The 15,116-nt window shown below is 36.9% G+C and overlaps 1 protein-coding gene across 2 annotated transcripts in view; it reads right to left on the minus strand.

Annotated features, from left to right (window-relative positions):
* Positions 1-15,116, minus strand: part of ATP6V1H (ATPase H+ transporting V1 subunit H) — a 126,247-nt gene that overhangs the window by 66,249 nt on the left and 44,882 nt on the right. For both annotated transcript variants that reach the window (XM_008000631.3, XM_008000630.3), the window contains 2 exons: positions 9,730-9,827; positions 4,068-4,260 (listed from right to left, as the gene is read on the minus strand). In XM_008000631.3, the coding sequence (XP_007998822.1) occupies positions 4,068-4,260; positions 9,730-9,827 (291 nt within the window). The remainder of the gene's footprint in view (positions 1-4,067; positions 4,261-9,729; positions 9,828-15,116) is intronic.

Below are 15,116 nucleotides of genomic sequence, written 5' to 3' on the forward strand. Positions count from 1 at the left end.
ATTCTTTCTTCACTTGTTAACATTCAACCTCTCCCCACCGTTGCACTTCCAAGATAACTATTCCTGGTTCAAAAGGCCCCTTGAGCCCTCTCTTCTCCTCACACCCCCTTTCAAAAGGCCCCTCGGGCCTTGTCTCCTCCTCATACGCCTCTCCTCTGGCTGTCCGTCCCTCTTCTACTGCCTTTCCTCCCTTGGTCACTCATCACTGCATTGCACTGGCAGTGCTTATTCATGTCGACTGTCTTCACCAAACCATAAGACCTTCGATGTCCAGCTCTATCTTGGTCATCTGTGTCCCCTAATAATTAGCATAGCCCCTGGCACATACATGGAATCCACAACCGTTTTGTGATTTAGGAGAGATTGGCAAAAGACTCCATTTCTGGAATTTTTTACTTTAAATAAATAAGAATATGGATAATGAAGCACTTGAGTAGAAGAAAAAAATACATTCAGTTTACCTACTAAAATACTTCAAAGTAAAGCCTTATTAATACAACCTTAATGACTTAAGAACTGATTATTATTTTAGCTGGACTGAAATTTACTGTGACAACTCATGTGGACAGTGTGTGCAGGAAATACGAAGAGCAGAGCCACCGTGGGGAGGGAGAGAAGCAAGGAGGCTCCGCATTTGCCTGTTTCTCAAGAGTGAACTTCAAGGACGACAGAATGATTTTTACATGAAAAAGAGTGTTACTTTCATAAATAAACATAATCGAAAGAAAATCTAATGCCCAGCCCAACACCTGGTCAATAGCTGGTCAGTGATTATCACACCCAGCAGGCCACACCTGGATCTCACTCTACAGTTTCCCAAAATCCACACTGAACACCACTCCTCCATGCCATCACTCACTCACTCAGCCCTTGCAGGCAGCCAGGAAATACACGGGGCTCAACACATCCAGCTGGTATTTTAAGCAAAGAAATCTTCCCCTGATGTTAGCTTTGGTTTTCCTTTCCACGTTTCCCCCTTTTTAATGCCAGTCTTAAGGTTCCTGAGAAAACGCAACAAGACAAGAAAAAAAGGAGATGGCAGGGTGGTTAAGAGGACAGCTTTGGAGCTGGGCAGATCTCAGTGAAATTCCAATCCTTTCACTTACTGAGGAATTATCTCCAAGTCTTGGTTTCCTTATCAATAAAATAAAAATAGTAACAGAACTTATTGGGTAATCATGAAGCTTAAATAAAGCAATGCATAAAAATCACTTAATAAATTTTAACAATTATTATTCTCTGCATCAAAGACAGATTAGCATGATGGTTAAAAGCATGCATCATATTGCCTGAGTTTAAATCCCTGCTCTGCCACTTCCTAGCTATTCTGGCAAATTACTTAACCTCTCGTGTCCTCGTGACCACTAAATGGAGTTCCTGGGACAATTATATGTGGAATACATTTAAAGTAATTAGGACAGTGCCTGACACAGAATAAGCTCTCAATAGACATTAGCTGTTATTAACTACAGACACCTAGAAAAGAGTTCCTGCATATCAAATTTTAAAATTTGGAAGGTGACAAATGCTATGAATAAGCAATTTATAGAAAGAATATAAATGGCCAATAATATTAAAAGATGCTCAGCCTCATTCATTATTAACGGAATGCAAATTTAAAACAATGATTTAGTTTTCCAACCAAGATTTCGTAAAAATTAAAAGAAGGGTAATATTAAATCATAGTGAGCAGAAAAATATACACTCCCAATATATAGTTGATGGAAATGTAAATCTGCACATTTTTGAAAAGTGTATGATATTATCTATCAAAAGTGTAGGCCAGGTGCTGTGGCTAACACCTGTAATCCCACAATTTTTAGAAGGCTGAGGGAGGAGGACTGCTTGAGCCCAGCAGTTCAACATCATCTTGGGCAACGAAGCAAGATCCCTTCTCTATAAAAGATTTTATTTTTTAAATTAGCCAAGCTCGGTGGCATGCATCTACAGTCCCAGCTACTTGGGAGGCTGAGGCAGGAGGTCCCTCAAGCTCAGGAGTCCGAGGTTGCAGTGAACTATGATCACGCCACTCTAGTCCAGCCTGGGTGACAGAGTCTCAAAAAAAAAAAATCTTGTCTCAAAAAAAAAAAGGTGGGGTGCAGTGGCTCATGCCTGTAATCTTGGCACTTTGGGAGGCCGAGGCAGGTGGATCACCTGAGGTCAGGAGTTCGAGACCAGCCTGGGAAACATAGTAAAACTCTGTCTCTACTAAAAATACAAAAATTAGTTGAACGTGGTGGTGCATGCCTGTGATCCCAGCTACTCAGGGGCCTGAGGCACGAGAAATGCTTGAATCCAGGAGGTGGAGGTTGCGGTGAGCCGAGATTGCACCACTGCACTCCAGCTTGGGCAACACAGTGAGACTGTCTTAAAAAAATAAAAATAAAAAAGTATAAAAATACATTCTTTTGACCCAGCAATTCCATCTCCAGAACTAAATCCAAAAGAAATATTCATCAAAGTGGGCAAACATATGTAAAAGAAACTAGAAACACCACCACAGGGCCATCAATAGAGCACTGGTTAAATATACAGCTTTACACCAACACAGTGGAAAACAGCCATTAAAAAAATACTGAATATCCACATATACAGAAATGAAAACATATTCACTATATATTAAGAATAAAGTTATAGACAAGTATAACATGTCATTTTTATTTCTAAATATAAAACAAAATTACACATCTATTTATCTCTGTGCTTAGAAACATCTGAAAGATGCTAGTAATTATATTTGGCAAATGTGATATTTACATTATTTAAATTTTTGCAATACATGTGTACCACTTTTTATTTTCATTTTATTTTATTTTTTTTGAGACAGTCTCACTCTGCCGCCCAGGCTGGAGTGCAGTGGCACGATCTCAGCTCACTGCAACCTCCGATTCCCTGGTTCAAGCAATTCTCTTGCCTCAGCCTCCTGAGCAGCTGGGATTAACAGGCACACGCCACCATGCCCAGCAAATTTTTGTGTTTTTAGTAGAGACGGGGTTTCACCATATAGGCCAGGATGGTCTCAATCTCCTGACCTCGTGATCCACCTGCCTCGGCCTCCCAAAGTGCTGGAATTACAGGCATGAACCACCACACCCAGCCCCACTTTTTATTTTTTACTTGTTTTCTAAAGAAAGTATAAGAACAAAAATGGTTAAAAGCACAGATTCTACAGCCAACATTCTGGATTTGCAAGTCTGCTACCTATCAGCAATGTGACCTCTATGCCTCAGTATTCCCAATGTATAGCAATGACACCTATACGTTAACAACAATAACTGTTAAGTTATAGAGCTCTGGTAAGCATTAAATGAGTTAAATAGAAAGATCTTAGAACAATGTATGGCAGAGGGTAGGCACTATATGGGACATGTCCACTATTAACTAATCTTGAATAGCATTCTTAGATTACTTCAACCAAGCCATCCCACAGAAGCCCATCTAAAGTGACCAACAAAATTATCAGTAGACAATGGGCACAGCAAATACACTGGCTCTCGGTAGCCAATTAGCAATATGAAGTATTAAAACTGCCTGGCAACCTAGGATTTCGATTCCAGTTAGGCTTTCTCTTGTCCTCAACTTCCTCATCTGTTCAAAGGAGGAAGATGACTTAGATAACTGACAAATCTAATACTCTAAAAAGTTTACTGTTTAAATAATGATAGATTTTTATAGTTGCCTCAAAAATGTACTCCAGTCAGTAGGTGTAGAACCTGAAACACAATTCCATACTAAAATACATGCTCCATGAGAAAGAAACTCCTTCAAGAACAGTCTCTTGGAATACACTGCAGCAGAAAAGGACTTCCTCCATCTGAACATAATCCAATTGCATTTCCCTACAAGCATACTATATAACCCACATATTTCATTCACTTAGATGGTTTCCTCTCACCTATCCCACTGCCCACACCATAAATACAAATTAGTGATATTTTACTCTATATTCACCAAGACTCTATGGTTTCATAACCACTAGAAGAACAAGTAACTGTTTCCCCCCTGGTAAAAACTCAAATATACTGCAGTCAAAAATGCATACACACAAACCAACATAAAATACTTACACGAAATGCTGCAAGAATGATTCTCGTTACTTTCTCTTTGACAGACTCCTGAAGGATATCAGACAGAACTGGAATGATATTATAGCGTCGCAGGTGTTCACACATTTGAGGACTGAATGCCAGGAGCCATATTGAAAAAATCATTTGATACTGGAGCTGAAAGCCACACTTGTTACTCAACACTCCCATTATGCTGGAAAACAAAACAAAACAAAACAAAAAAACCACACACACACATTTACAAAACATTTAATATGATAGCAGAAGAAAGAAGAGATAAGCAATTATTCTCTTTTTGCATTAACAGAATAGGTCTCTCTGAATTATGTCCTGTTTCCTTCCTACCAGCAATAACAAGCAGCTAGATTGTTACTCACAGAGAACCATTTCCAGTACAGCTCCACTTAACCCTCTCTCCAAAAGTCACAGGACCTCAGGAAGCAGGAGCTCTTGCTGTGCGGCAGGAAGGGAACAAAGACAGGCAATATGGCAACAGGAATGGAAAGAGCAGTCGGACAGACAATAGAGCCAAAAGTTACATGGAGATTTTGAGTCCTGGCAACCAATAAGACCACTGACAGCTTTAAAATATAGAGGAAACAGAGAAAAGAAGGGATGAGTTTGGTGAAAACCTGTGATAGGTTCAAATTTGACATAGCCAATTATTGAATTTGGGGGTCAGGAAAAACCTCAGTTTGATCAAGAGATCAAAAACTCAGTTTGATCAAACTTCTAGTTTGATCTCTTACTTTACTGATAAGAAAACTAGGAAAATGACATGGAAATGAAGGAGGTTACACCAAGAGAGATAATATATACAATAGAAGAAAAGCTAAGGAAACCACCCTGGGGAATACCTACATTCAAACAATGGAGTTCAGAAATCATCAAATTAAAAAAAAAAAAATCATCAAATAAGATCATTAAAAGTAACCTTCATATTGGAGCAGAGCCTACTATTTAAAAAAAGACCAGAGGGGTAAAGAGCTCGAAGACCACAGAATGTACAACACAAAGAGCGAGTCCTAATGTAAGCTATGGAACTTTTTAATAAAAATCTATTAACATTGGATCATCATTTGGAACAAATATACCATACTAATGCAAGATGTTAATGATAAGGGAGTTTGCGGTGGCAGGGAGAGGGGAAGATGTAATGGGAACTCTCTGCACTTCGGTTTTTCTGTAAAACTAAAGCTGCTCTAATAATATAAATGTTTAAAATGTTACGCCTGATTTTACAATCTAATTCTACCGTAACTTACTGAAAGGCTTTTATCTCTGTTATTTCTCCATTTGTATGACTGTATATAGTTCAGTTCACTAATTGTTTTTAATGTTCTCATGCATGGCTTTTGCCTTGTCTTCTCTATTTTTGGTTGTTATGCAAAACTTGCTTTTTAATTAATATTGACATTGGTATATAAGTTGCTGTAAAATCATGTCATTTTATACTGTAAAAACCCTAGTCCCTGGTTTCCTTTGCTCTCTGTTCCAGTTATTAAGCCAAGCCTTCTGCACTTGGCTTTGTGATGCTGTTGCTGAGACCCTGAAAACCACATTTCTGTTCCACCAGTTGGCTCCCTGTTAGGCTATGCCAAGAATAGGAGCTAGAGGCTGACTTCAAGGAAGGAAGAACGGACTTCCTCCTGTTGGCTTCCTGATCCTGAGAGCATTACCCCAGTAACATTCCTTCAACCCGGCAGCAGCAGTTCTTTCCCATGGCAGCAGCCAAATACAGTTTGCAGTTTTTCAGCTCTAGCAGAACAAGCCTCATCACATTTCCTGAGACATCGGCACTAGCCAGCTGGCTCCCCTCCCCAAAGTCCTGGGTTCTAAATCCACGAGGCTTTTCCTTGGAGTTCAGAGACACCAACATCAGCTGGGCAAAACCTCCTCCTCAAATGTCTAAATTTCAGCTGTACCATCAGCCCCTCCTCCAAGCATGCAAATTTTAATGATTCCAATCTCTTACCACTGCACACCTACTTTACATCCCCCACCCTGCCTTATGGGTGGTATCTGCACTTGCTAGGTTTCTGACACTCAAGAGTCATTTTTGTTTGTTTGTTTCATTTTAAACAAAATTAGTGGCTGGGCATGGTGGCTCAAGCCGCTAATCCTAGCATTTTGGGAGGCCAGGGTGGGTGGATCTCTTGAGACAGGAGTTTGAGGCTAGCCTGGGCAACATAGCAAAATCCCATCTCTATCAAAAATAATAATAATAATAATACCAAAAGATTTCCCAAAAAATACAAAAATAGTTAGCAAATGTATACTTAGTTAATAATTCTTCATATCAAATTATGTTAAAATAAAAATGAATGCAGATGATAGTTGAATGGGAACAGCACTGAATCTATAAATTACTTTGGGCAGTAGAGGCAATTACCCCCAGCAAAGGCCCACTTATAGCTCCAATATTTAGGAAGTTAATGTTAACCTTCAGACTTTCCTGTGAGGCTAACAATATATAGCACAATATAATGTAAATTTTTTTATCTTATATAGGTATACAAATACTCAAACAGTGTTGTATTATGTATATAATAGGCTTTTTAACAACAAAAAAGTCAGCAAACTGTATAGATTAAAATGTACTGAGTTTTTTTAAGACCTCAGTTACCAGCCAGGCGAGGTGGCTCATATCTGCAATCCCAGCACTTTGGGAGGCAGAGGCAGGCTGATTACGAGGTCAGGAGTTCAAGACCAGCCTGGCCAACATGGTGAAACCCCATCTCTACTAAAAATACAAAAATTAGCCAGGCATGTTGATGCATGCTTGTAATCCTAGCTACTCAGGAGGCTGAGGGAGGAGAGTTACTTGAACCCAGGAGGTGGAGGTTGCAGTAAGCTGAGATTGCACTGCTGCACTCCAGCCTGGGCGACAGAGCGAGACTCTGTCTCAGAAAGAAAAAAAAAAGACCTCAGTTATCTTCCACTCTTCAAATGAGCTATACTTGAAAATTTTTCTCCTCACATTGTTCCCATTTGCAATGTGAGAAACACACACACGCACACACAAATTCAATGCTAAGCAAAAACTCAAAAAGTAGAAAGTACATATTTCTGAAAAAATGAAAAGATTAAATGACTTTTTGAAATTGCTATACTTTCAGCAAGTTATTATACCTTTATTAATGCCCATTTCTCTACCTAAAGGTTTAATCTGATTACTGCTAATCTTATTAGTGGTCATTAGCATATCAAAATATATTGGTTGAACATGAAATAGTCTAGATCATATTTATGCCAGATCTTGTTGCTGTTGAATGGTTAACATCGCTGAATGGTCTCTAAAATACTAAGGTACTAGTCATTAGAACAGCAGTATTTGTTGTACTCAGTATACCATGAGAGTTCAGAGAGACCAAATTTTGGTATTTGAGTTTACTTTATAAGCAATTACAACTATTTGTAGAGATTGCTATTTCATGACTTTGATTCTTTCTTATAGGTCTTCCACAGGGGGAAAAAAATCTAATTTTTGGTTAGTAGAATTAAAATTCATTTTATCTTACAATTAGGGCACAGCACTCATGAATGGAATCAGTACCTTTCTAAAAGGGTGCTGAGAAAGACCCCTGTCCCCTCTGCCATCTGAGTTTACAGTGAAAAGATGGCCATCTATGAATGAGGAAACAGGCCCTCACCAGACACTAAATCTGCTAATGCCTTCATCTTAGACTTCCTAGCCTCCAGAAACGTGAGAAGTAAGTTTCCACTGTTTATAAGCCACGTAGTATTTTGTTAAAGCAGCCCAAATAGATTAAGACACCTACTTTCTTTCAGGAGTCTGAAATTTTGGTGTGTTTTAGGCAGTGTGTGTCTACATAACTAACCTCTAATAAAATCTTGGGAGCTGAGTCTCTGATGGGTTTCCTGGACAGAAACCTCACAAAAATGTTGCTGCATTTTCAATGCTAGGGGAAGATACTCTGTGAGACCCCTCTGGGAGGAAGAGAGCATAAGGGAGCCTGCGCATGGATTCCTCCACACTCTGCCTGTGTCTTTGTCCCTTATGATACAGTTGTGTGTTCTCACTACATCTCTGTAATAAATCTTATCTGTGAATACAACTATATGCTATGTCGGTGAGTCTAATGAACCTCCTAACAAGTGTGAATTTTTTATTTTCTGCCTATAATAATGACCAACAGAGGAAAGTGTTTCACAATTAGATTATTCAGAAGATGAAAACAAAGAGATAGACTGCACTCTATTCTCTAACAATAACGGTGAAATGGGTCAAATTAAGTGAAATCTTAAACTGTGAGTCTCTAGATATCTATATTATAAATGAATTTTCTCAAACTCAAGAACTGATAACTATTCTCTAACAATAACGGTGAAATGGGTCAAATTAAGTGAAATCTTAAACTGTGAGTCTCTAGATATCTATATTATAAATGAATTTTCTCAAACTCAAGAACTGATAAATGAGGAATATATTTATAAGGACAAAAAGGAAATATAGTATTCTCAACTAGTTAGCCATTGAACCTGAAAGACTTCCAGACAGTATTTTGCAACAAGAACCTAGACCATTTCGCTCAAGGACATGTGATGATTTTCTGTCATCTTTTATGATACTTGTGTATCAAAATGTACTTTTTACAAAAAGGTTTGCTATATTTTAGTTTTTATTGAAATTTCTAATAGTTGTTTTTCACTCTCTTTATTCTTAGTTCTGTCAATTTTTCACAAATGACTAAAAATATATTTTTAAAGGGTCTGTTGGACCCAGATGACAAACTGTGATGGCTATTTTTCCTGGCAAACTGATGACTAAATAAACAAGAATGGACTGACATTTTACAGATTAATAGAAAAATAATTACTAACTTACTGAATTGATGGATCTTGAATAGTTGTGACAATTCGAATACAATTCCTAAGAACAGTTATTTGCAGAAGTAACCCATTCTAAGGAATTGCATACAAATACTGACTGAAAAGATCTAGAATATTTGGGTCCCTTCACAGGTATATCCTACACTGGAGATACAGGTAAGAGTCCAATGCTTGCTTTAAATCCTCACCCACCAAGCAACTTACTGTTGATAACCTAAATTCCTCTGTAGATTTTCTAACAGAGAAACAATGCCTTGCTAATTGAAAAGAATATTTGGTTTAAGAGCAGTTAGAGCTCTCATTATGAACAAATAAGTTGATTTTCTGACAGTAAAACAAGATTTCCATTGTTTTGGAGGTTTTCAGTTGCTTGTCTATATAAGCCTGAACAGACAGCTCCTCAAAGTTTCTATACCTGCAAATTAGGATCCCACAAAGACTGGGTTAAATTATATGTCATTAGAAAGAAAGGTTTATATTCACTCTTAGGTAAGAACTTTTCTTGTTGATTTTTGCCTACATTCATCATAAAATATTTTTTTTAATTTTTTATATTCTGAGTACCTGGAATCTGTCCTGTTAAGCATTAGGTTCTTAAGAGGCCTTAACCTCTTATAAAAGCACAGATCAAGCAAGGAAAGGGGCTCAGTTTGATAGTTACTGACTTCTAAGAAGGTTAGTATAGTCAACTGTTAAACAGATATGAAGAAAATAAAATATTTCTTTTGGATGATTACATATTTCTTTGAAAATGTCAAGGAGAGACGCTTGTAAATGTTATTTTACATTAAAAGTAAAGGACACTCACCAATTTACCCCGTCTGCTTCCACCCAAGCAAAGCGGTACTCATTGACCCGAAGCATCAGCTGCAAACACCCGGCCACACACTGCACATACTGTGAACTCTGCACAAGAAGAAGTGTTGAGTTTTTTAATTGGAAAGCATTTAAAGTCATGCGATCAGACACACATTTCTAAATGAAAATCTGATTACTTACTGGAATTAGCATCTGAGCATCCAAAATTCCCTAATCTCTTTTCAAAAGTTAATCCTCATGTTTGCTTTAATCTCTACCTCTTAGAAATGAACAAGATTTTGTCTCCTGAATTAAATCTACACAAGTCAAGACTACTTAACACACAGTTAGGGAAATCTGGAACAAAATAATTTATATTTGATACAGTTTGATAAATAAGCATATTGCCTTACAATGTTTCACATATCCCTGAATAAAGATACTATATAGAGAGAATACTGTTCCACATAATTACAGAACTATCAAAGAAGAATAAAATTAACAAAAAGAAGAGTAAATACTTTGAGATAGGCCTATATGTAAATAACCTCGGACAAGTTACCGAACTTTTTCAATATGAAATGTCTTCATCCTTTTGAGAACAACACTGCCAAGCACCCTGAATATTGTTAGATTTAAGAAAAATAATTCAGGCCAGGCACAGTGGTTCATGCCTGTAATCCTAGCACTTTGGGAGGCTGAGGTGGGTGGATTTCCTGAGCTCAGGAGTTCCAGGCCAGCCCAGGCAATATGGTAAAACCCCGTCTCTACTAAAAATACAAAAAATTAGCTGGGCGTGGTGGCACACACCTGTAATCCCAGCTACTTGGGAAGTTGAGGCATGAGAATTGCTTGAATCCAGGAGGCAGAGGTTACAGTGAGCCGAGATTACACCACTGCACTCCAGCCTGGAAGACAGAGTGAGACTCTGTCTCCAAAAAAAGTAAATAAATAAATAATTCATTTCACAACACAGCTAGACAAACACAGGAACTCAATAAATAAAAACTTTATTAAAAAACCCATATGGCATATAAAGTCTAATTAAACACTTGAAAAAGACTATGATTTTTAAAACCATCAGTTCAATAACACTGTCCCTTACAAATTGTGCTTAAACCTGAAACTTAAAAACAAACAGGAGTAACACTCCCAGAAAGTTGCAAGTCCCTTCATTTTACCAAACCTAGTGGGAACATCTGACCTGGGCTTTTCCTTAAATATATACAATAAGCCTTAAGACTTTAAGAAGTAGAGAAAGGAGGCTGGGTGCGGTGGCTCACGCCTATGATCCCAGCACTTTGGGAGGCCAAAGCGGGTGGATCACTTGAGCTCAGGAGTTCAAAACCAGCCTGGCCAACCCCCATCTCTACTAAAAATACAAAAATTAGCCAGGCATGGTGGCGCACACCTGCAATTCCATCTACTCAGGAGGCTGAGGCAGGAGAATCGCTTGAACCCAGGAGGCAGAGGTAGCAGTGAGCCAAGATCACGCCGCTGCACTCCAGCCTCGGCGACAGAGCAAGACTCCATCTCAAAAAAAAAAAAAAAAAAAAAAAAAAAAAAAAAAACAAGAAGTAGAGAAAGCAAAGGAAATTTCAGACAACAGCCTTCAAAATGAACATGCTAATTTCAAAAAAAAATTTTTAAGGAAAGAATCATGGGTGTTATATAAATTCACAGAACCTAACATACATGATGCTACTAAACTTTGTTCTAATTTAAATAACGTTCATAAAAATCTAACACTTCAAAGAAATTCCAGGCACTTTAATACAGAAACACAACAATATAAGTACATTTGGTGGAACAGTCACATGTATCAAGAAAAGGTTATCTTGGGTTGTACCTAAAAAGCAGTTAATTTAGTTCCACAAAAAAACACAATAAATCTAGTAATATAATTTGCCTGAAAACTCAAAACATTCGCAAAAATTAAAGACAGATAAATAGTGCATTTTCAGCTCTAAAACAATATTCCATAATGAAAAAAACACATATTTTTTCCAATTAAGTCATCAGATAGAAACTTTTTCTAAAGAAGAGGAATCCCATCTTTCCTGTTTAGAGAGATAACCAAGCAAGATTTCTAGACAAATGAATAAAAAGGCAACATTGAGCACCCTCTTCTCTCCCATCTACCATCAGTTTCCTCTCATCACAAAAATTTTTTGTTTCAGGGTAAGTCTTTCTTTTCTGTGGCTACTCACCATGCTATGTTGAAATACATAACAAACCACAAGGATGGATTCTTGGTTGTTATTTATAGCTTCAGTATTCCCATTACAAATGAGCATATAAAAAGTGCTGGCCCTAAACCTGACATACTCTCTCCTATTGCACACTATCAGGCAGTAGCCGTACCATTCCAGAGATTACTTCAGAGTATAGAGAGAATCAGCATGAAAAATGATTAAATTATTGCCTTCAATTATGCAAAGTAGAGTGCATTACATCCTTGTCTTTCACTTAAATTGAAGTTAAAGGTGAAATAAAAATTTCCCCTTTTATGATACCAACAGCTTATTATTACAATACTCATTTTTTCAGAAGAGGAACCCAAGACATAAAAAGGTGATATAATTTGCTGAAATGAAAATACTGAGTTGGCCAAGCACAGTGGCTCACACCTATAACCCCAGTACTTTGGGAGGCCGAGGAGGGAGGATCACTTGAGGTCAGAAGTTTGAGACCAGCCTGGCCAACATGGCAAAGCCCTGTCTCTACTAAATATACAAAAAATAGCTGGGCGTGGTGGCATGCACCTGTAGTCCCAGTTACTCAGGAGGGTAAGGCAGGAAAATCGCTTGAACCCAGGAGGCGGAGGCTGTAGTGAGCAGAAACGGCGTCACTGAACTCCAGCCTGGGCAACAGAGTGACACCCTTTCTCAAAAAAAAAAAAAAAAGAAAATAGTGAGTTTATCTTAGATTGGCACTACAAGTCAACTCTCTTCACGCTTGAGCTAGTATTCTTTGTACTGTGCCAAGCATTCTGGGCTAAGAACTTGCCACAACATGCACTTTCTATGCGGCAAACCTCAATGGCAGAGAAAAACACTATTTTCACTTCTCAACACATTTAAGAGAATGTCATTTAGATAAATTCTTCAATATTGCTGAAAATGCAAACTCTTACTATATTACAGTGAAAGTCACAGCACAAAGAAAATAGCAAATACAGTATTCACCTTTCTGGTGAATGTAGTCTCAAAGATCCATACACTACAGAATTACAAATTCAATAACTGAGGAACTGCAAAATAAGTAGGCAATAAAAGAAACATAAAAACATCAAGGATAGTGTATGTACAAAGTAAAACTAATGTTATAAAAACGTTTACAAATTTTCAATATTCATCTTCATAATGCTAGGATTTAAGTGCAAACTAAGTGAAAAAGAATAAAGAAAGTATTCATCTACATTCTGGAATTGTCAGCACTTAAGAAAACAAGTCTGCTTGGAATAAAAGGCATCTGTTCCACAGATACATGATGAAAAGGCACAGCACATTGGTATCAGTGAAGCACAAAGATGAACTTTTCAAATACACAATTGACTAAAATAAGTCCCAGAAAGCAGTTTTAAGTGAAATGAAAAGATGCTGATCAAAGTTCTAAAAGTAATTAATATGTTTCGTGACTATTAAACTTTTTTTTCTCTTAAAACTAAAAGGCGATAGTATACATGTGTATGTGTGATTTTTACTTCAATACAGACACTTACTTAAAGAAACACAGGACAATATCAAGTGTCAGTAAAGAATTGAAACAAATGGAATTTTCATACTTTGTTGAAGGGCACACAAACAAAAAACTGGCAAGACTCACTAAAACTAAACTTACATACACCCCATTAATCAGCAATTCTATTCTAAAATTAGGTGCTGCAGACATAAAGGTATACATCTGCAAAAGATATGTACAAGAATGTTCACAGCAAAATTATTCACAAGAGTCAAAAAACTAGAAGCAACCCAAACATCCATCAATAAGAGAATGAGTAATATTCATATAATGAAATACTATACTGTAGTGAAAAAGAATTACTGCTAAATGCAACGAATGAATTTCATAGACACAATATTAAGCAAGAGAGTTCAGACACATAAGAGTTTATGCTGCATATGATTCCATTAAATGGAGTTCAAGATTAGACAACACTACGGTAATAGATGTCATAATAATGATAAACTTCGTGTGAGTCAAGGTGAAGGCAGTAGGAGGAATTATGAGGTATAAATGTATCCCGCTGAACATTTAACATCTGTGCATTTTCCTTTATGTAAGTTATGACATAATTTAAAAAAAGAAATAGAGAAAAAAAAGTAAAAGAGGACTAGAGAGGGAGAAGGACAGAGTGAACACTGCAACAGGAATCAGAAGTTTTATCACATAATGTTGGGCAAATCACTTAACTTATTGAAAATTGTTTTCTCATTAGCAAAGAAAAAGAAAAATAATATCATCTCTACCACTGGGGGAAAAAAAACTGCTATGACACTGAAATTAATTGCTATAAAACACTAAACAATTGTAAAGTATACTATTATCATCAATATTCAGGAACTAAAATACAGATATACCCCAAGAATTCTCTTGAAGTTGGTTGATTAAAAGAGATCCTCTAGTCAATGGTCATAAAATACCTAAATTAAGATACAGTTTTACCAAAAAAAAAAAAAATAGTTTTACTAAAGTTTTACAAATTTATAAATCTTCAAAGTACTGTTTTCAATCTAATGTGCTTAATCTAGTACTTCAATTACATGACTAGTAGGAATCTTTATTACAGAAAAAAAATTGTTGGCATAACTAAAAAAACATGATCTTCTTTATAAATTATTGCTTTGTATGCAACTTCCAAGAACATAACTAATAAATACATAGTATTAGGTTAGCTTATTATTGTTATCAGTGCTATACTTTGAAAATGACATGTAAAAGAAAGTTTTATACTTACTTTACCAGTTAATTTTCTTTTGCATTTCAGAATATATCTGCAGGCAATCCTTCCAAAAATCAACACAAAGCCCATTTTATAATAAAGTGTTGAACAGCTCGTGTAATTTATTGAAGAGTATGCTGAAAGTGATAATCATAATGGTCGTATGGATACTTGATGTACTATTTCTACCAAATGTATATGGTTTTCACACAATTGTAAAGTTGAAAAATCGTAAGTTGGACCATCATAGGTCAGGGACTGTCTGTAATTGCCTGTGAGTTACTCCAGGTCCCCACAAACTTCACTACTCACCAGCTAGAGCAGACTACTATTTAAGAACAGGCCTGCAGTATGTGAAGTATATAACTGATGTGGCCCACTAATTTCTGCTACTTAATCAGCACTTTTGATGGTCTTATAAACAAAGCAGTAAAGAACTAAAGCCAAGAAGT

Source organism: Chlorocebus sabaeus, chromosome 8, assembly GCF_047675955.1.
Source record: "Chlorocebus sabaeus isolate Y175 chromosome 8, mChlSab1.0.hap1, whole genome shotgun sequence".
In the NCBI taxonomy this organism is placed as follows: Eukaryota; Metazoa; Chordata; class Mammalia; order Primates; family Cercopithecidae; genus Chlorocebus; species Chlorocebus sabaeus.